Below are 25127 nucleotides of genomic sequence, written 5' to 3'. Positions count from 1 at the left end.
AGAGGCTGCCTGCCCAGGAGGCAGCAGGGGACAGGAGGGGGGCAGGGAGGGGGCTGGCCGGCAGCTGAGGCCTGAGGAGGAGGGGGGTGGTGGCAGGGAGGGAGGGTGTCCAACGCAAACTCCCGCAGGGAGCGGCGAGCCGCCAGGCCAGGCGCCCTGCTGTGCTTAGAGATGCTTAGGGGAGGGCGGGCTGCAGGAGAGGGATGGGACAGAGGCACGCAGGAGCAGCCTCCGTCTGCTCCTCTTGTCCAGCCAGGGGACAGGGTGAGCCCCGCGTGGAGCGGACTGAGCGTGGATTCAAACTAGCAGCAAGAGGGCTTACAGCCAGACACCAAGAAGGACTTCCTGGACCGGGAAAGGAGACTGAGGAACCCCTCTCGGTTGGCCCTGGTGGGGCTGAATGCAAACCCTTCAGACCCCCCATCTGAGGGAGCACTGGTCGAACCCCAGGGAAAGTGGAGTTGGGGGGGGGAGCAGGCCGACTGAGCACTGAGTCTTGGGTGAGGGAGGGTCCACACACACACACACACACTCTCTCTCTCTCTCCCTCCCGCCCCCCACTCTCTGCACCAGGCAGCTGTGAGGCGGAAAAAATTCGGTAATGGGGAGCGTGAGTCAGAGGGCTGGCAGGGAGCAGGGCTGCCGTGAGCTCATTGCCTCCCCTTCTCCCCGTCCAGCACCCCCAGCAACAATTAATGTCAAGTCGGGGAAAGAAGAAGCCAGACAGAAGGGGGGGGTGGTCAGAGACAGACTGGAAAAGGCATCAGAGAGAGAGTTCGGAACACAGCAGTTTTAGGCTTTATTAACAATCGGGTGTAAAAAACCAGATGGGTCTGGCCGCCCCTCTCAGCTCACCTTCCAGGGAGGGGCCTGGCGTGGGCAGCCCCGTGTCCACCCTGTCCTTGCCAGGGCCTCTCTCTGGGCAGACTACCCTTCTCTGCAAAGCTCTGCTCATCCCCTCCAAGCAGTCATCAAACCCCTCCCCACTCCCAGGAGGGCCTTGTCCCCATTTGGGGTGCCCTGCCACAAGTCCTAACCCACGGGGGCGGGCCCTTTCTCCTCCTCCCCACATCTCTCTCCTGGGCTCAGGCCTATAGCACAAATGGTGCAACCTTTCCAGACAGACCGAGGAGATTTCTCAGTGCAGATGAAATCTGGGTCAGGGGGCTGGACAGGGTGACCTCTGTGAGAAGTTCCAACACTACAGACAGACATCAGCCTGCAGTGGGGTGTCTGGCCCTCTGCAGGCCTACTTCTGGGCCCCGGGCAGGCTGGGGCTTCACAGAGGGAGAACCTGCATACAGTAGTCACTCACTAAGCGCTCTCCCTCCCACCGGAGTCCAGAGTCACAGGTCCTTGCTGAATTCCCTCACAAGTGTGTAGCCCATGCAGCCCCAGCTCCCCTCAGCCTGGTAGCCGCACCCCTCCAGCATCCCTGCCACGCCCCATGCTGCCACAGCCACTGGGACCACAAGCCGGGCCCGGGGCTCCCCCATGCCTCCCGCCCAGGCTCGCGCCCGGGATTCAGCAAAGGCCAGCAACCGCCTGCCCACACCTCGGCGGCGGTGCCATCGAGAGACAGACAGGCGGGTGACCCGGGCCCCGTCCCCAGCACTGGAGCCTGGGGCCAGGGCCAGGACCCCACACACATCACCCGAGCTGCGCACTGCCACCCAGGGGCCCCCCAGGCCGCCTGGAGGAGGCAGTGAGCCCCATCGGGCCCGCAGGCCCAGCTTCATGGCTGCCACAGCCAGGAACACGGGCAGGAGGAGGGCCAGGGCAAAGGAGGCCAGGACGAAGCGCAGGCCGCTGCTGGCCGCAGCCAGGAGGAGCAGAGCTGGTGGCCGTGTCAGGGCGTGGAGGGCCACACGGTTCTCTGTGTCCTTCACACCAGCCTGTGGGCAGGAGGAGCAGTCAGCCTCGGGGGCCTGGCCTTCCATCACGCTAGGGCCCCCATGCTGTCAGACATTCGGGGAGAGCAGAGGGGGTGGGCTGTGCCCAGGCAGGGCGGAGGGGTGGAAATTCCTGAATGAGAAGGGCAGGCGGTGTGATGGGGCCTGCGGCCAAGGAACAGGCAGGCAACGGGACCATGTCTGCTCTAGGCTCCAGGAAACAACGTCCAGCACACGGGGCCTTGAGCGAGTGAGTGAATTAGGAGCTGTGGGGGGACACCCGATTCAGGGGAGCTGCAGGTGTGAGGCTGCAGGGAAGGCGGCGGCCAGAACAGGACAAAGGACTGCCCCAGTTCAGAGCAGCAGCATGCTCTGGACAGCAGGCGGTGGCACTGGGGTGGGGGTGGGGGGCAGACCCAGCGCCAGGCTGAGGCCCAATGGCTCTGCTTGAAGAGTGCTGGGGAGGAGGCTTGGCTGGCGCAGGGCGGACTGAAGTCTGCAGAGGTCAGAGGGAGCCCGTGACACGCTCATCTCACCGCCCTCCAGCTATTAAAACTTTTTTTTTTTTGTTAATGTAATCTCTACACCCAAAGTCAGGCTTGAACTCACAACCCCATGGTCAAGACTGAACCAGCCAGGTGCCCCTAAAGCCTTTCTGACCCTAGGGGTAGGAAGAAGGCCCTAGAAAAAGAAGGGACCGCGCCAGGAAGCCTCCTAGGAGGAAAAGATCACGTTTCAGGGGTCCAGGCTGGCTCAGGCAGGTGGCTGGAGCCGCTCACGATGTGCCCCCACCTGCTCTCACCTTCAGCATCTCCAGCACCAGGGGTTTCTCATCTTCCCTCATCTCCCGCACGGACAGGTGGCCGGGGGCCATGTCAGCCCCCAGGCTCCCGCGCCCCCGAAGGGAGCAGGCGTGCACCTGGTGGAAACAAGCAGGTCAGCGTCAGTGAAGGGCACCTCCAGGCATGGGGACCAGCAGCAGCACGGTCCAGATGGGGACACTGGGAACGCTCGGGACCCCCAAGCGAGGTCCCAAGCAGGCTGGGATTCACTCTCCACCCCGAGACTTCTCCAGTCTCGCGGACACCCCCCCCCCCCTTCGCCCGCCGCGGTGCTAGGCGAGTACCTCCTACAAGCCCTGCGGACGCCAGCACCCAGCAACCCGGGGCTCCCTCTCAGGCTCCGGGGCTGCCCTGGGGAGTTAGCGGAACTCCCCCCCACCAACAGCCAGGGCATGGACCACGCTCCCTGCCCCACAGGCGTCCCCCACCCGCGACGCAGGAGCAGACACCGCAGGTACCTCTGCAGGTCTCTCCAATCCTTCGACTAGGTGTGGGGGCAGCAGGGTCGGCAAGGGGTCGCCTGCGGAAGTGACGTCACGCTCGCGCACGGAGGGGGCGGGGTCTGCACCCTGCCTTAGCAACGGTTGCCAAGCGTCCTGACTGGGCCGAAGAGGGACCTGAGCAGGGAGCAGCGACCCCACCGGGGTTGGGGTAGAGGGAGGAGACGCGAGCAGTCGCGGGGCGGTGCGGGCCGCAGGGGATAGGGGCGGCGGGTTGGAGCAGAACGGTACTTACCCGGCCAGCCGAGGAGAAGCGCACGTTCGCTGACCTTCCCTGGTTGCTAAGCAAGCTGAGAGGCGGTGGGGGGGGGGGGCGGTGATGGGAGCGCATCAGTTCTCATTGGCTCCGGGGCCTTCGCGGGAGGGGCTGCCCCTGGGCTCACTAGCTCCCAAACTCCTGGCCCCAGGAACCACCACCCCAGCCCACCTGGGCTTTCTCTAAGGGGCCTTCGGGATAAGGATTCCCACCCACCCATTTTCCAGATGGGGGAGAGGTGGGGTGACAGCGAACAAGTGGCAGAACCAGGATTCTAGATGCATCCCTTTAAGGATAAACAGAACCTCACGTAGAAGTGGCGGGCCCCAAATCGCGAAGTCAGTCACTGAGAGCCAGGAAGCAAGAGATACAAGGCTCCAAGCTCTCAAGCAGTGGCTATAGCCATGACATTCCCCCCACCCCGGCCGCCCCTGAGAAAAAACACGGAAAGGAGATTTTGGTCTTTATTAGCAAGCCCAGCCTGCAGCTCCCCTCCCCCCAGCCCAGCCCAAGCAGTGAGTCCGGGTCTCTGTGTTGGGCAGAAGAAAACCCAGTGGTTCTCCTCAAAATGTGTGCACCAGCTGGACTGCGGGCAGAGTCTGGACAATCTGGATAGAGGGCAAGCCCTGCGGGGTCATGCTTCCAGGGGCAGCGCCAGTGGGTACCACTTGTACCATATGGGAGGTGGGAGCCGCGGAGATGCCCACTGGGGCAGAGGCTTGGCCAGGTGCTGGTGGGGTCAGCAGCTGCAGCGTGGCCGCGCCTCCCCCACCGCTGCCATTCTCCAGCAGTTCAGTGGCTGGCGCACTGCGGATGATGAGCAGTTTCTGTCCCGGTGGGCCTGGGGCAGGAGGCTCAGCCAGCCCAGGCGGTAGGGTCTCTACCTCCTGCACACACAGCTGGGTCTGCTCCCCATCTGCCCCACTCAGCACCAGGACGCTCTGCAACCCCTCGTCTGTCTGCAGCGTCTCAAAGAGCACATCCTGGACGACACCAGTACTGGCCTCACCATCACCTGGCTCCCCAGGGCCAGAACCCGCCAGCAGCTCCTCAGCTGTACCACTCTGAACCACCAGCAGATTGGGGGCCTCAGTGGTCACAGCTCCCCCATTGGGATTGGACAGCTGGCCTGCCACAGGCTGGAGCTGGACCGTGGTCACTTCCTGAGCTGGCTGGAGCTGGACCGTGGTCACCTCCTGGGCTGGCTGGAGCTGAACAGTGGTCACTTCGGGGGCTGGCCGGAGGGGCTGGAGCTGGACCCCACTCACTTCCTGTGCCCCTGCTTCCCCACCCCCTACATTCTGTAGAACAATGAGGCTCTGCCCTCCCCCACTGGCCCCTGCGTTGCCCCCTCCCTGAACCCCCAGTCCCCCAGGACCTGGCAGCCATACTACTCCAGGTCCCTGACCAGATTTCCCTGTAGCCCGTGGGCCCTGCCTTCCGCGGCTGCTCCCAGCACCAGTACTGGAGGAGGGTAGCAGGATGAGCTTGGGGGGAGCCGGTGGGGGCGGGGGCGTAGGGGGTTGGACGCTGCTGGGGATGAGCTGGAGACCCTGGGCGGTCTGCACCAGGAGAAAAGTCTGGGAGTTGGGGGCTGCCTGGCCTGGGGGCGGGGCCGGAGCCGGGCCCCCTGCCACCTCGAGGGAGAGCGTGGCCTGGAGGTGGGGGAGAACGTGGACGTCTTGGGTGGCAGATGGGGCTGGGGCTGCAGCCAGGGGAGCAGGGGCCTGAGAGCCTGCGGCGGGGGCTGAGGGGCCCGCAGCCGTGGGGGCGGGGGCGTGCGTCCTCAGGTGCCGCTGCAGGTAGGCGGCCATGACAAAGCTGCGGCCGCAGATGGGGCAGGCAAAGGGGCGCTCGGCCGAGTGCGTGCGCTGGTGCAGCAGCAGGTTGGACGAGTGCGTGAAGGTCTTGGGGCAGAGCGGGCAGCGGAAGGGCCGCTCGCCCGTGTGCACGCGCTGGTGCTGCCGCAGGTTGGAGGTCTGCGCGAAGCTCTTGCCGCACACGCCGCAGGCATGGGGGCGCTCGCCCGTGTGCACGTGCCGGTGGCGCCGCAGGCACGACGTGTTCCGGAAGGCCTTGCCGCACTCCCCACAGGCGTAGGGCCGCTCACCGGAGTGCAGCCGCAGGTGGTACTGGTAGTGCGAGGACCACTTGAAGGTGAGACCGCACTGGCCGCACGTGAAGGCCCGCAGGCCCGTGTGCACGCGCTGGTGGATGGCCAGCAGCGAGGAGCGCTTGAAGGCCTTGCCGCACTCGCCGCACTGGTAGGGCCGCTCGCCCGTGTGGTCCCGCAGATGGTAGCGCAGCCCCGAGGAGCCCTTGAAGGCCTTGCCACACTCGGCGCATTTGTAGGGCCGCTCGGCACAAGCTGGTGCGGGCGCAGGCACGGGCGCGGGCGGGGCAGGGGCTGCTGGGGCCAGCGGCTCCTGGGGACAGGTGACCTCGGCGGCCTCCGCCTGGGGGGGCGGGCGCCCAGCAGCCGCCTCTTCCACGTGGCACTGCTGGTGCGCCAGGAGGCTGGCCAGCTGCGGGAAGGCGCCGTCGCAGCTGCCACAGCGGAACGCCTGACCGCCGGCCGCCCCGTGGCTGTGCTGGTGGCGGGAGAGGCCGGCCACCGTCCGGAAGGACTTCCCGCATGGGAGGCAGGCGAAGCCCGGGGCGGCGGCGGCAGGCGGGGGCTGCGCTGGAGGGGTCGGTGGGGACTGGGAGGGTGGCGGGGCGGGGTCCACCTTGGGCGCCGTGGTGGCGTGCCCGTCCTGGGGCGGGGTGGCTGCCTCGGGCCCGGGGCAGGGCTGGTGCTCCAGGAGCAGCTCCTCGCTGCCGAAGCCCAGCTCGCAGCCCTCGCAGCGGTACACCAGCTCCACCGTGGTCTCCGCCGCGGCCAGAAAGAGCTCGGGCACCACGGGCGGGGGCGCGGGCGGGGGCGGCGGCGCAGGCGCGTGCAGGTAGGCGTCTGACACCAAGACTTTGGCGCTGGGCTCGTGTTGCGGCTGGGCGGGGGCGGGGGTGGCGGCTCCAGCGCCGTGCGTGCGCTGGTGCAGCAGCAGGTTGGACGAGTGCGTGAAGGTCTTGGGGCAGAGCGGGCAGCGGAAGGGCCGCTCGCCAGTGTGCACGCGCTGGTGCTGCCGTAGGTTGGTGCTCTGGGTGAAGCTCTTGCCGCACACGCCGCAGGTGTAGGGCCGCTCGCCCGTGTGCACGTGCCGGTGGCGCCGCAGGCTGGACGAGTTCTTGAAGGCCTTGGGGCAGTCGGGGCACGGGTAGGGCCGCTCGCCCGTGTGCTGCCTCAGGTGGTACTGGTAGTGCGAGGACCACTTGAAGGCCAGGCCGCACTGGCCGCACGTGAAGGCCCGCAGGCCCGTGTGCACGCTGCGGTGTATCTGCAGTAGCGAGGAGCGCTTGAAGGCCTTGGGGCAGTCGGGGCACTGGTAGGGCCGCTCGCCCGTGTGGCCCCGCTGGTGGTAGAGCAGGGCGGAGGAGCCCTTGAAGGCCTTGGGGCAGTCAGGGCACTTGTAGGGCCGCTCGCCCGTGTGCGTGCGCTGGTGATGGAGGAGCCGGGATGACCACCGGAATGACTTGCCACACTCCCCACACTCATACTGGGCCGTCGGGGCGGGGGCCGCGGGGCCGGGCTTCTCCCCGGGCCCCTCGCTGGTAGAGGCGGGCGCCATGTCTGCGTGGGAGCCGACCATCACACCTGGCGGGGGATTCCAGGTCAGGCGAAGGCGTGAGCTCATCCCACCTCCACCCAAACACCCCATCGTCTCAACCTGGACATACACTTTGCCTCTGAAGAGGCAGAGGGTACCTCCCCAACCCTCCCCCCCCCCCCCCCCGCGCCCACGGGATAGGGAGACTCCCTTAGGATCAGGGCCCCCAGTGGTCCAGGTGTGCCCCAATGCAAGGCTTTAGGTGCTGAAACAAAAGTTCTGGCAAATTGGGGCACTCACCAGCCACAGGATGCTGGCCATCCCCCCCAGGAGGCTGGACAAGTCTGAGAAGGCTATTCATGGTCTTTAGGAGCCCAAGTACTTCCCTTAGGACTAAGCTCCTTCCCTCTACAGATAGGCACTGTCCCTGAAGAAGGCCTGGGGTCTCTCTAGCACCCTGGCATCTGATCCTTGACCCTTCTCCAAAACCTCATCTTCCGCCCTGCCTCAACCTCAGTTCCCACTGTTACTATAACTAAAGCCCTGTGTGCATTCCACTCTCCACCACCCCATCCTGCTTGCCTGCTCCCTCTTGTGCATTAATCAAAGATCCCTAACCTCTACCAGACCCATAACAGCTCTGCACCCTCCACCCCATCCACGTTCTCACTTCTGCCTGGGTTCAGTCTCCCTCCTAAAAAAATTTTTTATTTTAAGATTTTATTTTATTTTTTGAGATATATTTGTTTATTTGAGAGAGAGAAAGAGAGAGCACAAGCAGGAGAGGGAGAGGGAGAGAGAATCTCAAGCAGATTCCGCACTGAGCGTGGAGCCTGATGTGTGGCTAGATCTCATAACCCTGAGATCACAACGACCTTAGCCGAAATCAAAAGTCGGCTGCTCAACCGATCTGTGCCACCCAGATGCCCCAAGATTTTATTTTTTAAGTAATCTCCACACCCAATGTGGGGCTTGAACTCACAACTCTGTGATCAAGAGTCGTGTGCTCTACCGACTGAGCCAGCCAGGTGCCCTTGGCTTCAGTGTCCCTCTGCACTCATGTCCATGCATCTCAAAGTTCCCTGCACTGCTCATACTGCATTTCTCTAGTCCATTCACCGCAACACATCCCCACCCAACAGGTGGTACTCAACATGTTTCTGTTCCCCTCAAACCACTCTCCTGTCCCCTCCTCCCTTAGCAGGTGACCTTGCCACTGATCTTGTCACTGAGAACTTTATAAAAGCAATCAGAAGAGAAGGTTCCCATATTCCAACTACTATCGCAGTGATTCTCAATGAGAGCAATCGACTCTCCCAGCCCAGGGGACATCTGGCAACGCCTGGAGACTGTTAAGTTGTTGACTGGAGGGGCTGGTGCTCCTGGCATCTAGTGAGGGGAGACCAGGGATGCTGCTCGATATCCTACGGTGCACAGAAGAGCCCTCCGCAGCACAGAATGATCCAGTCCAAAACGCCAGTAGTGCTGAGGCTGAGAATTCCTGCACTACCCCTCCCCCATGCCTGCCTCTAGCCCATGGACTCTGACTTCCCACCTACAACTCTTCCTTATCTCCTGGACTATTTCAGTGTGCCCACAAGCTGCATCTCCCCTTTTGAAAAAACAAACAATAAAACCCTTCATCCCACCGCACCCTCCAGCCATGGCCTTATTTCTCTCCACACCGTTTGCAGCAAAGCAACTCAAAGTGCTGTCAATACACATTTTCCCTGGGTGCCTGGATGGCTCAGTCAGTTAAGAGTCTGCCTTCAGCTCAGGTCATGATCTCAGGGTCCGGGGATCAAGCCCCACATCGGGCTCTCTGCTCAGCAGGGAGTCTGCTTCTGCCTCTCCCTCTGTGCGCTCTGTGTCTCTCAAATTAAAAAAAACACGTTTTTTCCCATCTCAAACCCCATCACTCAGATCCTCCTCCCCTGACTCCACTCCTGGCCTCCCCGGTGCTAAACTGCATGGTCTCCGCTCAATCCCCAAGGGGTCCCTCCCTCTTTAAGCCACTCTCCTCACTTTGGGGTATTGGCTCCTTTTCATCTCCCCGACTTGTGAATTTAGGAGAACCCAGGGCTCTGCCGACCCTTAGTCCTCTTCCTCATCCTCTCTCCCAGGGAGCCCCCATTCTCGGGATCTCAGTCTATAAGCAGGATGACTCCAAAATATATCTCTATTTGACACCCCCTCCTTTCAACTCTAACCCCCTGCTACAGTATGTCATATGGATGCCTAACAGACAACTCAAACTTAACATGACCCAAATCAACTTGGTGGGTTTTTTTTTCAGTCCTGCTCGTTCCCTTCTTCACCCCAATCTTCTCCATCCCTGAAAACTGCTCAGTCCTTCCTCAGGCATCACCTCTTTCTCTCTCTCACCACCTATGCCTAATCCATCAGGAGGTTCTCCTATCCCAGCAGGACCATATCTGGAATCTGGCCACTTCTCTCCAAGTCCCCCATGGCCACCTTTGTCCAGGGCCTGCCTCCTGCAGCTGCAACAGCGTCCTAAAACAGATCTCCATGTTTCCACCCCTACTCTTCCTGCCCCCAGTACGCGCCCAACACAGGCTGCGGGGAACTCGCCAAGAGCTTCTACAGCTCCCATTTCAGAGAAGACAAATCTCTTACAGGAGCCTACAGACTTCCCATGCCCATGACCTCCTCCCCTCCCTAACCTCCCGCGAGCCTCAGACTCTCACACCATCCAGTCACCACCTGGAGCAGTGACACAGGCCCCTGCCAGGGACCTCCCCTTCCTGCCAGTGTTCTTGCTGACATGTCACCTCACGGAGGCATTCCCTGCATGGGACCTAAATCTGCAACCCCTTCCAACACTCCCCCTTCTCTATATACTTATCATCTCCTAACCTGCTTCTAATCAGGGTTTCCCAACCTCAGCACTGTTGAGATGTAGGGCTGACCAGTGCTGAGGGGCCTGTCCCGAGCACTGTGGGGTGTTTAGCAGCATCCCTAGCCCTCTACCCACAAAATGTAGGGGCGTCTTAATCACTGTCGCACTCCAGCGCCTAAAACAACGTCTGGCACAGAGCGAGCACTGGGAAAACATATCCTGAATGAAAAAAGGCCGGGCATCCCCTTTGGACAGGCGATAAAGATTCCCTTTAATAAGATGAGCATTCTCTTTAAAATGTAAGCCAGTCCTTTTAAGAGAAGCTGCACGTGCCTTCCAGAAGGCCGAGCATGCCTGAAACAAGAGACATCTGCCCTCCGCAAGAGTCGGATTCATCTTGCCCAATGAAGAGCACCCCCTTGGAAAGGCCGGACCACACCCTTCCATCAGGCCCGACTTCCCCTTTAAGAGGCTGCTCCCACTGCATACCAATCTGCACCTTTGTTGAGCTACGCTAGTGTCTGCTTGGAAGCAACCAAAACTCAGAAGCTATTCCTTCAATGTCTGGGACACTGTCCGTGACCTTTCACAAGATAATCCATCCTTAGAGAATAAAAAGCGGGAAGCTGCGGGGTACTGCAGAACCTGACCCGCCCCTCTAAAGGCAGCTCCTTGCCCTTTAAGGGGGCGGAGCCGGCCTGACGGGCAAAAGTCGGAGGGGAAGTAGCGCCCTTCCCTTTAAGGCATCCCTTCCGGTTTCACGCTCGCCGTTTCCCCAACGTCTCCGCCCTCCGGTCCCTCCCCCCACCCCCACCCCTCCGGTCTCTCACCTGCGGCCCCGACCGGGGGAATGAGCGGGGAAGACCTAGGGCCTTCCCGCGGGGGCCGACGGGAAGACGGGGCCCCGGCAGCGGCGGGACAGGAGTGGGGGGCCTGGGAGGGGGGCGGGGGCGCGCTCCCTCCCAACAGCCCCCGGCGCGAGGCACCCAACCTTTATCGGCGGCCTCTCGCGCACACAAACCCCGACGTTGCCGTCGGCGCGTCACCACGCCACGTGCGCCGAGGCCCCGCCCCGCCCCTCCCGTTGGCCTGCGGCGGTCGCCCGTTCCCCGGCGTAAGCGGCGCACAGCATCGTGGGAGTTGTAGTTCTTCCCCGACCCCCGGCTGCCTGGTCGTTTCGACGGTAGCGGAAGTCAGCCGAAGGTCCAGCAAGGCCGGCCCGGACGTGGGGCGGCTTGTTCCGCTTTTTGGCTATCGATTCTCCTTTGTCTGTCATAGAATCCTTCTACAGCAGCGCGGTTTCCGAACGGCCTAGCTAACCAGGGGTGTCGTCCTTCCTGGCCTGGCCCCCACGCCCAGGCCCTGGTCTCTAATATCCCCGTCCGGGAAACTGACGCCCGCGAAGCTTCCTGCCCCCAGAGGTCCCATGCGCTCGCGGTTCCCGGGCGTCTGCTGCGTGCCCGCGTGTGTGGTTGTGCAGGAACGCGGGCCCAGCTACGCCTTCTCCTTCGTGGCCCCGGGGGCTTGGGGAACCACTGAGCTGTCCGGGGTCCTCTGCCCCTCCTTTCCACCTCAGCCCAGGACGGTTTCAGCCTTTGAGCCATGCTGGCTAATGCAGGTCATCCAACACAGTTTCTCAACCATGGCCCTACTAACAACTGGGCCAGACGTTCTTTGTTGTGAGGGCCATCCTGTGCCTTGTAGGGGGGTCAGCAGGCCCCCTGTGCCTGGCCTCCACCTTCTCTCCCCCCTTGTTGAGAACCACTGCTCCAAGGCAATCCCCCTCAGCCTGAGGGCTGTTTGTCAGACCAAAAGACTCTTCTGCTCCTACCCCACACCTCCTCAACTCCTGCAGGAAAGCCCGCTCTGCTATGTGGGGTCCCATTACATGCCCAGCAGCACTCAGCCACGGTTCATGACAGCAGGGACACCCAACTGTCCGCAACAACCAGCAAGGGGCCTGATCAGACCAAGCGGTACTCTTTATTGAATGAGCCTCCCAGGCAGTTTTCCAAGGTCCCCAGGGCAGGCCCAAACTCAGCTGTGATCTGAGCTGATGTGGACCTCTTCCCACCCTGCAATATCGTTTTTGCAGTGTCCCGTGAATTCATGCATGGAAATCCTAGGATTCCAGCTCAGCGCAAACATCCTTTTCACTTCAGCTTTACCTCCCCTGCCAGAAAGGAAGCTGCCCAGGGACTGGCAGGGACACATGAGCAGAGCTCTGAGCTATTGAGGAATAAAGAGTAGAAGGGTAGGGGAAGGAGAGAATGCAGGCACCAGGGTAGAGTTAGGAGGCCCTGCCCCAGGGGGTCAGTCCCCACCTACTTCTGGAGCTCCCCAGTACACCAGACCCCACCCCCTGAGGTTGCTCCCAGATGGAGGAAGATTCCACACTGGGTCATGGTGTGGATGTGGAATGTACGGCCCAGCTGGCTTCGGGGAGAACCCAGGCCCACCTGTTTCATCTCAGGCCACTAGGGTCCGTGCAATAGTGAAAGGAGCTCTCAGTGCCAACAGAGCCCAGCCAGCCCCCATCTACTGCCAGTCAGGAGGTGAGAGAGGCAGAGCCCCGGCACCTGCCCTTGTAAGCCATCCCCTACTCTGGCGCCAGAAAATGAACAAAGGTTTTGAACTCAATGGACTCAAACAACTGGCTGTGCAGATTTAAGTGGCTTTTTCCAAATAGCAGTAGCTGGACACCTCATGCAGAATCCTCTGCAAGGGAAATCATGGGACCCTCATGCAGACAAACTGGGAGTCAAGGTGTCAAAGACACAGATAAGATCACAGGAAATCATCAGAGGTACCCAGGCCCTGTGGTGTCCAGACCCTCAGTCCTGATCAGGCCCCTCCTGGGTCTTGACCTCAGAGCTGGAGACATAGCAATAGGATGTGAGGGCCACAAAATTCCTGTCCTGGTAAATTTATAAAATCTACAGGGGGCGAGGGATGCAATAAATAAGTAATAAATAAACAAGTGATAAATAATGTGTGTCCTATTCTACATGCTGCTAAGAAAAACAAAGCAAGAGAGGTAGATATGGGTGAGTGAAGACCTCTAGGAGTTTAAATGTGAAACCTAGCAAACACCGCTCCAGGCCCCTGGCATGCTTGTTTCTGGCCAACAACACCCTACCCCAGGTGCTTTTGGGAGACACTAACCCCCTCAACTAGATCAGACATCTTATCCAGCCCCAGACCCTCCAAGCCCCTGTCCCCCACCTTTCCAGCCAGATGAACTATTCATCCCGGAGGACAGAGCTGGGAGTGGGGACAGCAGGCTTTGAAGGTAGCCAAGCCCTACCTGACCCTTCCCAGGGATGTAGGCTGTTACTCATGCCCCAAAGGCCCTGTGTGCATATGGGATTGTCCCTCTCTGTCTACCCCCATCCCAAAGCTGTCAGCCACAAAAGGTTTGGCAAGGGTCTGCACCCCACCCACCTCCGATTCCAGAGAAAGGCAGCCCCACCCTCACTGGTAGTCAAAGGAGAAGAGAGACCCTGGGAGGAATTGGGGAGCCTGGATCTTTCGCTCTTCCTCACACTCCCCCCTCTCAATCCTGCCAGCGACACTGGGTGGTGGGAAATGTGTCCTGGGTTTCTGGAATAGTCCAGCTCCAAGGTGGCCCAGCCAGGACCAGACCATTCGCCTGTCCTCTTTGGTCACAGGGTGGGGAGGGGGCTTAGGTCTCACTCACCGTACCCCCACTAATGCTCCTGGTCCCCAACATGCTCAAGCCCTCCAATCCACATCCCTTCCCTCTGGAAGGAGGGGGCGTGTGATGTCGGGCTGCATGGACATCCAATTTTGGTTTGGGCCACTCAGCCCATTGCCTTGGTGATGGCACCACCTGTGCTCACTAGAGAGGCGAGATTAGGGGCTGGGGTGAGAGGTGTCCTGGAGCACCTGTCTCCCACTACACACACAGCAGGAGACATCTAGACCAAAGATAGGACTCCCAGGGCCAGAAGCTAAAAATAAAACAACTTTTTTCACTTGAGTGCAGGCAAGACAGTATAGATGCACTTTAAGCAACGTAGGGGGTGGGCAGGAGCCCAGGGGGCTGGCCTGTGCCTCCCACATAAGGATGCTCCTCTCTGACATCTCTTGGGGCTCCCATCTGCCTGAATGGGCCTTTCCCAGGGAAAGAGTGTTATCCCCACTTCACTGGGGGGTAAGTAAAGGCCCTCTGAAGTCTCTCAGCCAGGCACAGAATGAGGAAGTGATTCCTGTAACCCGGAATTGATTTAACCGGGAGTGTCTCCAGCCCGAGTCCACCCCCATCCAAGGTCTAGCTAGTAGGTCCCCACATGCATGGTCACAGCCCAGCACACGGGAGCCAGAGACTCCCCGGCCGGTCACACTGGGTCACACAGTCCCTTCTGTGCAGGGAAAGCACATCCCTCTGTTTGAAGTACAAAAATGTAGACAGGGACAGATATGCACCAAATGCCCTCCCCAGGAGTGGCCGCCACTTCCCATGACAATCCCCAATGACCCACGCCCTTGTGCACCATGTGCCTTTTCTTGAGGTGGCCGGTGGACATGACGGACGTCACTCCTGTGATAGGTTATGTGATATGGTGAAGGTGAAGGGATTTGGGCAGGTGCAATCAAGCTCCTCATCATTTGATGTTAATCAAAAGGAAATGTAATGGTTAATTTTATGGGTCCACCTGACTGAGCCACAGGAAGCCCAGGTATCTGGTTAAACTCGATTTCTGGGCACGTCTGTGAAGGTGTTATTGGAAGAGATAAGCATTTGCACCAGTCGAATGGGTAAAGCCATTGGCCCTCCCCACGGTGGGGGGCCGTCACCCAATCCGCAGAGGGCCTGGCTAGAACAGAAAGGTGCAGGAAGGCTGGATTCCCTCTCTAGCTGACTGAGCTGGAATGTTGAACTTTACCTGCCCTCGGTGCTCCCGGTTCTCAGGCCTTCAGACCCAGACTGGAATCCACACCGCCAGCTCTCTCGTTCTTAGGCCTTGGAACTACACCACTAGCTTTCCTGGGCCTCCAACAGGCAGATGGCAGATCGTGGGACTTCTCAGCCTCCATAATTGCATGAGCCAATCCCTTATAGTAGACCTCTTTATATATAAAATGTAAGACACTCAACATCTCTCACTGTCTCTGTCTCTCTGTAGATGGAATAGACATAGATATAGATCCTATTGGTTCTACAGGATCCCTGAAGAACCCCAGTATGGAAAGGTTGCCCTGGGTGGGCCTGATATAACCAGGCAAGGTCCTTGAAACTGGGTCAAGAGGTCAGAGATGTGAAATGTCAGTGATTCTCCTGCGGGCCTTGAGGCCGCCCACTTCCATGAGTTCTACAGATGAAAGGGAAGGAATTCTTCCCTGTGAGCCTGGAGGAGGACCCCAACCTCAGATGAGACGGCAGCCCCAGCCTACACCTTGATCGCAGCCTCGTGAGGCCCCGAGCAGAAGACCCAGTAAGCTGTGGTGCCTGGGCTCCTGACCCATGGGGACTGTGAGAAATTAGAGTACACGACTTGAAGCCACGGTGTTGGTGGTGATTTGTTACAAGACGTAGATAACTAATGCACTTCTTGGGTTAGTTTGCTGGGGCCGCCCTAACAAGGCCTCACAGGCTGGGTGGCTTAAACAACAGAGATTTATTTTCTTATATTTGAGACTAGATGTCCAAGATCAAGGTGTCGGCAGGGTTGGTTTCTTCTGAGCCCTGTCTCCACAGCTTGTCTTCTCCCTATGTCTTCACATGGCCTTCCGTGTACCTGTCTGTGTCCAGATTTCCTCTTCTTATAAGGACACCAGGCATATTGGATTGGGCACAGACATATGACTTGATTTTAACTTAATCACCCCGTTAAAGACCTTGTTTCTGAATACAGTCACATTTTGAGGTATGGGGGTGAGGACTTCAAAGGATGAGTTTGGGGAGACACAACTTAGTCCATAACATGGTGTGAAACAAATATGACAGGGTTGGCCTCTGAGTTCTTGGCTGGGAACACCAGGAACCTGCCACCTGTAAATTTTCACAATAAATTTTAAGGGAAACCAAGTCCCTCTGGGACTAGGTAGAGAGATCACAGATGAGCAGGTTGGAGGTAGGGAGGGACAAGTTTTGTCTGAGCTCCTGGCCTGATCCTGACACCTCAGTTTTCCCCCTCCCCATATTAGAGGGGGATTCAGGAGTGGGGTCTCCACATTCCAGGTGCGGTGAGGCCAGCAAAGGTTTGGGGCAGGGCCCTGAGTTCTAGGCACTACCTCTGCTTCAAACCCTGCATAGCTCCTCATCACTCTGGCCTTCCTGGCCAACTCCCAACTCCCCAACCCAACTCCTACCTGGCCTACAAAGCCCTGAGGGTCTGGCCCCTGTCCATTTATCTGACTTTACCTCTTCCTATCGTTCCCTCTGCCTGGGAATCTCCTGGCTGCCACCTCTTCCACTCAGGCTGCGGGACAATTGTCACCTTCTCAGAGCGGCTTCTCCATCTGAAGCAGCACCCCTCCCCCATCCAACCCCCAACAGCCTGGACTGGTCTTTTTTCTGTTTGTGGGTGTCTCCCTCCCAGGCTCCTCCAGGGACAGACTGTGCTCGTCTTGCTCACTGCTACATCCTCAGTCTACTGCAGGTGTTCAATAACTGTTAAATAACTAAATGTCCCCCTGCCCCCCAATGACGAGGGCTGAGATGGGGGCAGGGAGCCTGTGAGTCCTAATACGGGCAGGGCAGGTCCTCAACAAACCTCAGAGGAAGCCAGCCCCCAGCTGTGGGCGACGCTTATCCATGACGGCACAGGAGGAGGGGGGCCCAAAAGTGAGGGTGCGGCGGCTCCCGCACAGCCTCCCAGCACGGCCCGGGATGTGGGCGCCCCCTGGTGGAGCATCCCTAGGCCAGAGCCAGGCGGCCCCGCGGCCCTAGCTGTGTTCCCGCTGAGGGACAGGGCTGGATCGCAGAGGCTGCCCTTGGCTCCTGGTGGCGTGCATACAGGCCTGCTCCTGGAGCCAGGCCAGCAAAGGTCGCACCCCAGCCATGCAGCGGCTGTCCTTGAGCCTGAGCCCTGACCTCCAGAGGGTCCCCTCCCCCACGGCCCCTTGCCAAGAAAGCCTGCACATTCCCCTCTGGGCCTGAAAGTCACGGGACAGGGAAACTTCCAGGCTGTCCCACAACATCACATGCATGCCCAGATGTGCACACACACGTGGACACACACACACACGACTTGCCCAAGCCAAGAGACAGAGACACAGACTCAGAGACACTATAAAGACAGAGATGGTCAGAGAAGCTGACAAACACAGCCATGGTGGGCGCTGTGGTCAGAGGCAATGAGGAGAGGACAGGAGACACCCAGGGAGGGGCCGAGGGGCAAACTGCAGGTCAGTGAAGGGGCTGGAGACCCTTGAAGGCGCCCAAGACGGACGCTCGGTGCCCGCTGCTGCCGGGTCGCAGCTGGCCTGTCGGCCCCTGTCCTGAGCCCTGGGCCCGGCCTCTGCTACTGTACTTGGGGTGCCACCCCTACGCTGACCCTGCCCGCAACGGCGTGGTGTCGGGGCCTATGCTGACACGAGTTCAAATTGCAGCTTGGCCACTTACTTGCAGCGTTGAGCTTGGAGACGTCACCGCGGCTCTGGAAGCTGGAAAAGGCACGGGGGTCAGGTTCTCCCCTGGAGCCTCCAGAAGGAACACCTTGCCTTCAGCTCAGCAGACCCATCTTGGATTTCTGACCCCTGAACTGCAAGAGAATAAATGTACGTGGTTTTAAAGCACTATGTTTGTGGTAATGCGTACCCCGAGGACACTTACACCACCCCCAGTGCAAACCTTCAACGCAGCCCCCCCCCCCGGAGCAAACACGGAGATGCCTCTCCCACGCCAGCCCAGACCAGGGTCCCCCACTCTGGCCAACGTCCTCCCAGAAACAAGAGGACCCCCCTCCACCCCCCTGGGAGCCAGCCTCTCCATCCGCCACATCCCAGCCCATTCTCTGCCTCTCCCCCCAAATACCAAGGGCCCCCCAGTCCCTCAGTAAAACGCCTTCAGGGAAACCACACCCATGTTTTCTCTTCCCCTCCCACGGCCAGAGCCAGGCTGTGCCAGAAACAATCCCTCGTGTCACACACCTAAGCAACCAGGCCAGCCGGCAGGCTTCCCCCTGCCCCCTCCCTTGCTCACTCCCGGCTCTGGCGGAAACGCAGGGTTTGGGGCTCAACCCCCTCACACAGAAGCCAACCCTTCCTGATGGCTGGAGGCCTTGGGCACAGGCAAGCCCCCTTTCTGAGCCTGTTTCCCCCAGGATGCTGGGCCCAGAGCTGAGGCACAGGGGGATATGTCTTCAGGTGGGTGGGCAGATGTCAGGTGTCTGCCCAGCAGCTGGAGGCTCCCAGCACCCCTCCCAGGGAGCAGTCTCCCCCTCCCTCCCAGCCTGCACCCAAGCCTCCCACTGCCCCCTTCCCTCAACTCCAATTAAGGGTCCTCAACGCTAATCGATGCGGTTGACTCAGCCCCTGGCCTCACCTCCCTAACGAGGCCTTTGTCCCCTTAATTGGCTATCTCCAGGCGCTTTTCTCTGCCCCCCACCATGCTGCCCTGTCCCATATCCCAGGCCCAACTATGTGCTAATTGGGCCCCTGGGGGGCGCACATACAGCCCCTCCTTGCCTTCCTACATCAGCCCCCACCCACAGGTTCCTCAAAGCTCAGCATCCAGCCTCCAGGAGGTAGGGAAGAGGCAAAGGAGGAAGGCCTTGTCCTAATTCCCCAGGCCCTGCCTCCTCCAACCAGAGCCTAGCCTCCCCTCCAGAGTTGGCCTGCTCCTCCCAAAGGCCCTGTCTTCTCCCGTGCCGTCTGCCTCCCCAGCCCTGAGCTCCCAGCCCCGGCTGCTCCTCTCTCCTCAGATTTCAGAGCTGCTTTCTGACCAGCAGGAATATTGTGGAGAAGCTAAGCTATCATCACCCCAGCCATGCACCCCGGGGCCCCGACGGCCTCTGCAGTCTCTGAGCCCAGCCCTCGGGAACTGTGTGCCTTTGTGAGCGGGGCAGCCTCCCACATGCTGCGTGCCCTGCACCCTCGGCGGACCCGCCCCCCCAAAAGGAGGCCCAACCACAGGAGGTTCCTGCACAACCAGATCTGCAGGTGAGGGGGGGATGGGAGAGGGGAGGTGGGCAGATGGGGGTGGGAAGGGCCAGACAGCTCAGAGTGGGGGAGTCTGGGCCCAGACAGAACAGAGAGAAGGGGACCCCAGGATGCAATCGGCACTCAAGATGCATTAATTGAGCATTAACTGTGTACCAGGCCCCCAAGATCCATCAGTGCAAGGCAGACAGAACCCCCTGCCTTCATAGAGCTTGTGTTCCGGCAGGAAGGCGGCTGATCAGGGACAGCCAGATAAGTAAGTGATACGTGGCTGGACCTTGAGAACGTGATGCCGAGGGAAGGAAGACAGGCACAGAAGGCCACATATCACATGATGCCATTTGTGTGAAATGTCCAGAATGCAGAGCCAGGAAGCAGGGGAGCGGTGCCCGGGGAGGCACCACTAGAGGCGAGCGGGGATGGCGAGTGATTGCCACTGGGCTCAGCGTTGCTTTCTGGGGTGACGAAAAGTTCTGGAACGAATTAGAGGTGGTAGTTGCACATTGTGAGTGTAGTAGATGCCACTGAGTTGCATACTTTAGAGTGGCTCATTTAAGTTATGTGAATTTTACCTCAATTTTTAAAAATTATATGGCATGCTATGAAGTGATAAGTGCTATGGAGGGCATGCTGGGGGAGGACTGACATTTTAGGTAAGGTGTCAGGGAAGGCTTTACAGTGACAGTGACAATTGAGCTAAGACTTCACTGAAGCCAGGGAACAAGACTGTGATGTCTGAGGGAAGAGCATTCCAGGCAAGTGCAAAGGCCCTGAGGCAGGAACATCCCTGGAATGCTTGAGAACCAGTGTGGCTGGAGCAGAGTAAAAGGTGGAGGGAATGAGGTTCTAAAGAAACAGGAGCTCCCCATTTAGCACTATACCATTCAGCCTCTGGGCCTTTACACATACTGTTCCCTTTGTGGGGCAATGTCCTTCCCTGTCTCTGGGAATGTAGATGGGGACCCGAGCTCCTTCAGGTCTGTGCTCATGCCTGTCCCTCTCACACCCCATCCAGTCCCACCCCACCTTGCCCTGTGCTCTCCCCTCACTCTGTAACAGGATCCATTTTTTGAGCACTAGCTGTGTGCCAGGCACACCACACTAATGGTTTGACATATGATTCGTCACTTAATGCTCCCAACAAACCTGCACAGTAGGTTGTCTTTGTCCCTACATTACAGACAAAGAGACTCAGAGAGATTCGTGAGTTATCCAAACTACACAGCTAAAGAATAGATACAACCCAGGCACTCTGAGTCCACAGCCCATGCTCTGTACCACTTTGCTGTCCTGCCTGGATCCAGCCTGTCAGGGACTTGACAATGACAATGATGTGATGATGATAATGATGATGATGATGGTGATGATAATGATGTTGATGGTGATGATAATGATGACAGTGGCGATAATGTGATGATGGTGGTGATGGTGGTGATGGTGATGATGATGGTGATGATAATGATGATGGTGGTGATGATGGTTATGATGGTGGTGATGGTGGTGGTGATGATGATGATGATGGTGATGATGGTTATGATGGTGGTGATAATTATGATGGTGGTGATGATGGTGATGATGGTGGTGATGGTGGTGGTGATGATGATGATGATGGTGATGATGGTGATGATGGTGATGGTGATGATAATGATGATGGTGGTGATGATGGTGATGATGGTGGTGATGGTGGTGGTGATGATGATGATGGTGATGATAATGATGATGATGGTTATGATGGTGGTGATGGTGATGATGATAATGATGATGATGATGATGATGTCGTGATGATGGTGATGATGGTGGTGATAATTATGATGGTGGTGATGATGGTGATGATGGTGGTGATGGTGGTGGTGATGATGATGATGATGGTGATGATGGTGATGATGGTGATGGTGATGATAATGATGATGGTGGTGATGATGGTGATGATGGTGGTGATGGTGGTGGTGATGATGATGATGGTGATGATAATGATGATGATGGTGATGATAGTTATGATGGTGGTGATGGTGATGATGATGATGATGATGATGTCGTGATGATGGTGATGATGGTGGTGATAATTATGATGGTGGTGATGATGGTGATGATGGTGGTGATGGTGGTGGTGATGATGATGATGGTGATGATAATGATGATGGTGATGATGTCGTGATGATGATGGTGATGATAATGATGATGGTGGTGATGATGGTGATGATGGTGGTGGTGGTGGTGGTGATGATGAAGATGGTGATGATAATGATGATGATGATGGTGATGATGATGATGGTGGTAATGATGGTGGTGGTGGTGGTGGTGGTGATGATGAAGATGGTGATGATGGTGATGATAATGATGATGGTGGTGATGGTGATGATGGTGGTGATGGTGGCGCTTGTTCTAAGCACTTTAGTATTAACTCCTAATACTCACTCACAATGAATATGAATTCATTAATCCCCCATAATAACCTTAGGAGGTAGATGCTATTATAATCCTCATTTCTCAGATGAGGAAACTGAGGCATAGAGAGCTAAAGTGACTTGCCCAAGGACCTGCTTTTCTCGAAGTAGACTGTTTCTGCCAGCCAGCCCAGAACCTTGCTCCACGAGCTCTTGGAACCAAATCTGAGTAAACAGGAGCTTGGTCCAGCCTAACTCCTGCCTCCACACTACAAGCCACTTTCCACCAGGATGCCTAGCCCTGGCCATGTCCAGAATGTTCACCACCAGCACCCTACACACCCATTATTGAAGAGGAACACTCGTCTCCTCAAATAGGGTCCAGCCCTATGTCCCAGAGCTAGCCTTCTCACTCTTCTTCAGCCCCCTCATCAACCACTTCAGGACCCCTCTCCCATCTCCAGCCCCCATCTGGGTTTCCTGCCCATCTCCAGTCTGGACCCTGGGCTAATGCCAGCCTCTCACCTCCCAGATTCCCTGTTGACCCTCCCTCATTCAGCCTCCCTGCTCCCCCAGGGCCAACTTCTCTCCTGTAGCATCCCAGACATTCCCACCCCCACGCCTGGCTCTGCCACACGTTCCCCAGAGACCCAGGCCGCCCACGACTTGTCTTGTGGGCAGCCCAGGGAGCTCTGGAGCATAGTCCCATGGGCACCCCTGAGAAAATCCAGGTCAGAGGCAAACTATCCTCAGCACCTTCCCACCCACGTCCTCCTCCTCCCTCCAGGTCCCCTCAGGCCCTGCTCCCACAGGAGCCCCCTCCTACCCATGTATATGGATTTTTGACTTTTTCTTGTGAAAAATTTCCAACCTGCAGAAAAGTCAAGGCAGTGGTCTGATGCACCAGTTCTCAAAAAGTGGTCCCCAGACCCACAGCATCAGCATCTCAGCACGGTGTGGGGATGTGCTAGAGATGAGATTCTTGGATGCGACCCCAGACCTGCAGAACCAAAAGCTCAGGGGCCCAAGGACCTGTGTTTCCACAAGCCCTCTGGGTGTTCTGTTGGGCACTCAAGTTTGAGAACTGCTGGCCTAAAGGTCACTCATGTACCATCACTTAGACTTTACTGCCCATAACATCTTAGCCTATTTCCTTCATTTATATTCTTAAAATAGTTCAAGCAAATCACAAATGTCATGACTCTTCAGCCCTGAATGTCATTTATACTGAGTTTGTTCAAGTCAACTCCCCCTCTCTCTCTTCCCACCCCCATTCTCTGCCATTTAACCTGACCTCCCATTTCTGAACATTTTTCCTGGGGACTCAGAGCATAACTGTTCTCCTTGGCATCAAAGACAGTTCTGGAGTGGTAGCTCTCACTAATTTATTTATGAGCCTATTTTCTTGCGGTAAAATAGACATAACATAAAATTCACCATTTTGAGTGTTTTAAAGTGTACAATTCATTGGCGTTTCTTATATTCATAATGTTTTGCAACCAGTTACCTCTATCAGGTTCCAGAACATTTTCATCGCCCCAAAGGAGATCCCATACCCATTGCTAGCCACTCCCCAGTCCCCCTCCCCCAGCACCTGGCAGCCACCAGTCTGCTTCCTGTCTCCAGGGACCTGCCTATTCTGGACATTTCATGTAAACAGAACCACACAATAAAACCTTTTCTGGAAATTTAACAACCACGAGAAACGCACACAGTATCAGCGTAGAGCTTGACGAATTTTCCCAAAGGGAACCCACTAGTGGAAGCAACACTGAGATCCAGGAACGGGGCCCTTCTTGCCGCCGGAGGCCCTCGTGTTGTCTCCTTCCCGTAAGCTGCCATCCTGACTTCTCTTGCTGTCATCGGGTTAGCCTGTTTTTTGAGCTTTAAATGGAGTCATGAAGCTACGAATTGTGAGTCTCACTGCTTCTGCTCGACATTATGTTTGTGCATTGGTTTGCTACGGCTGCGACGACCAAACAGCACAGACCACCGGGTGGCTGAAACAACAGAAATTTACTTTCTCACACTTCTGGAGGCCCCAGTCCCAGATCGGGTGCTGGCAGGGCGAGGCCTCTCTCCTTGGCTTGTAGATGGTCTGTGTCTTCACATGGCCTTCCCTCCAAGGGTCCCAATCTCCTCTCACTGGATTAGAGCCCACTCTCACCATGTCATCTTAACTACCTCTTTCAAGGCCCTGTCTCCAAATGCAATCATGTTCTAAGGTACTGAGGGTTAAACCTTCAACATATGAATTTTAGGGGGCCATGACTGAGCCCATCACGGTTTGTGAGATCCATCCATATAGTTCTTGAGGGGTAGGAATGCTAGAGCGCGAGGCCAGGGCAGTGGCTGTTGTGGCCATCCAGGTGGGAAATGCTGGGGACTTCAATCAAGGATTGGTGGAGATGCGGAGGTGGGCACATTCAAGAGCTCCGTGGAGAGCAGAAGCCACAGGGCACCACTGTCACATGTGCACCCCTAGCCCGCAGTGCGCCTTGTGTGGAAGACACTTTTTGAGGCACCCTTTCCTTCAGATGTTTTTTTACTTGTATACGTTGGGATGTGGCCATAATAAATCTAAATGTCAAAAACGTGCATTGTGCTGAACCAGACGTGCTCCTAATGCAGTACACAACCCCCACAGCTGTTCAGAGCTCCCCTGTGAATGGGGTTAGAAAAACTGAACGGTCAGACTTAAGAAAGTGGACCCAGGTACCACAGAGTAGAAAAATCGAGAGGAGGAGAAGGGAAAAACTGGTCCTGAGATGGCAGACAGGAGGGGAACACTTCACAGCTACGCAGTAATGCTTGTCTCTTTGCAGGCAGTTTGCCAAGATCGAAGCTGCCACCCAGCGCCTGGCCCTGTCTATCCTGTCCCAGGAGGCACCTCCCCAGAGATCTCCTCCCCGAAGACCGCCCCCGCCACCTCCATCCCCCTTCCTGGGGGTGGCCTGTGCTGTGGCCCCCACTGAGGCACCCTATGCCAGCCCTAGCCTGAGCCTCGCAGCCCTGGACACCTCCACCCTCGACCTCTTTGATGACATTGCACTCACCCCAGAGTGTCCCTCAGTGCCATCTGAGTCGTCCCACAGCGCTTGGGGCCAGCCAGACTTGAGGCAGGCTTCACATTTCTATAATCCCCTCCCCCCTCCCCTGAATGCCCTGGGGGGAGTGGACGGGCCCTGGGCTCCTGAGGAGGATTGGGTGGGCAGGTGGGAGATGCCTTGTCCCTGCCATTCTCAGGGAATCCCTGAGGGCTGGGGGACCTGCTCTCCATGACGCTCAACCACAACCCAACCCAGCCCCCCCCCCCCGCCAGACAAATCAGAGGCCACCCTCATAACAGCTCAGCAGCTGCCCCCGGAAGCCCCCTGTCCTGTCGACTCCCCTCGTGGCAACCCCTGGGAACAGGAACCAAGCCCAGACTCCTTCCACCTCAGACCGCGTCTTCTCCCGGTCCAGGTCCCCCACCTCTGCCTCTCCCAGGGGTGCCCCCTCGCGCTCACCCTCTCCCACCTCTCCCTTCTTTCTTCCCAGCCCCATCTCCTCAGTGTCTGCCGCTCCAGCTTCCTCTCACCTTGGCTCATTTCTGCCTAATGTCTGGTTTTGTTTCA

The 25127-nt window shown here is 57.9% G+C and overlaps 3 protein-coding genes across 10 annotated transcripts in view; 1 reads left to right on the top strand and 2 right to left on the bottom strand.

The window, feature by feature from the left end:
- Nucleotides 1-775: 775 nt before the first annotated feature.
- On the bottom strand, nt 776-3534 carry NAT14 (N-acetyltransferase 14 (putative)). Of its 3 annotated transcripts, none has more exons than XM_045789282.2 (3): nt 3470-3534; nt 2695-2811; nt 776-1895 (listed from the first exon to the last, which is right to left on the bottom strand). In XM_045789282.2, the coding sequence occupies exons 2-3, from the start codon at nt 2764-2766 to the stop codon at nt 1347-1349; spliced, it is 621 nt and encodes a 206-aa protein (XP_045645238.2). In that variant the 5' UTR covers nt 2767-2811; nt 3470-3534; the 3' UTR covers nt 776-1346. The 3 variants fall into 3 exon arrangements, with proteins under 3 accessions (XP_045645238.2, XP_045645239.1, XP_045645240.1); XM_045789283.2 differs by lacking the exon at nt 3470-3534 and adding an exon at nt 3193-3403; XM_045789284.2 differs by lacking the exon at nt 3470-3534 and adding an exon at nt 3019-3159.
- A 31-nt stretch (nt 3535-3565) lies between these two features.
- Nucleotides 3566-25127, bottom strand: part of ZNF628 (zinc finger protein 628) — a 57949-nt gene continuing 36387 nt past the window's right edge. For 4 of the 6 annotated variants that reach the window (XM_087871046.1, XM_087871048.1, XM_087871047.1 and 1 more), the window contains 2 exons: nt 17589-17727; nt 3566-7184 (listed from right to left, as the gene is read on the bottom strand). In XM_087871046.1, coding sequence (XP_087727172.1) covers nt 4054-7179 — 3126 coding nt within the window. In that variant the 5' untranslated portion in view covers nt 7180-7184; nt 17589-17727 and the 3' untranslated portion in view covers nt 3566-4053. Of the gene's footprint in view, nt 7185-10827; nt 11036-15429; nt 16014-17588; nt 17728-25127 lie in introns of those variants that run through there. The other 2 variants (XM_045789280.2, XR_015728147.1) reach the window with 2 other exon arrangements.
- C21H19orf85 (chromosome 21 C19orf85 homolog) lies at nt 18954-24877 on the top strand. Its single transcript, XM_045789447.2, has 2 exons — nt 18954-19126; nt 24336-24877. Exons 1-2 carry the CDS (start codon nt 18954-18956, stop codon nt 24790-24792), a joined length of 630 nt encoding a protein of 209 aa, XP_045645403.2. The 3' UTR covers nt 24793-24877.

This window comes from Ursus americanus, chromosome 21 (assembly GCF_024610735.1).
Source record: "Ursus americanus isolate L20-20 chromosome 21, mUrsAme1.1.p, whole genome shotgun sequence".
Taxonomy (NCBI): Eukaryota; Metazoa; Chordata; class Mammalia; order Carnivora; family Ursidae; genus Ursus; species Ursus americanus.
The sequence above is the reverse complement of the archived record's forward strand: the minus strand, read 5'-3'. Positions and strand labels throughout refer to the sequence as shown.

Coding starts and splice junctions, on each gene's coding strand:
- C21H19orf85 (XM_045789447.2), top strand. CDS start 18,954: ATGCACCCCGGGGCCCCGACGGCCTCTGCAGTCTCTGAGCCCAGCCCT. Junction 19,127..24,335: donor CTGCACAACCAGATCTGCAG/GTGAGGGGGGGA, acceptor GTCTCTTTGCAG/GCAGTTTGCCAAGATCGAAG.
- NAT14 (XM_045789282.2), bottom strand. CDS start 2,766: ATGGCCCCCGGCCACCTGTCCGTGCGGGAGATGAGGGAAGATGAGAAA. Junction 1,896..2,694: donor TGGTGCTGGAGATGCTGAAG/GTGAGAGCAGGT, acceptor TCCTGCCCACAG/GCTGGTGTGAAGGACACAGA.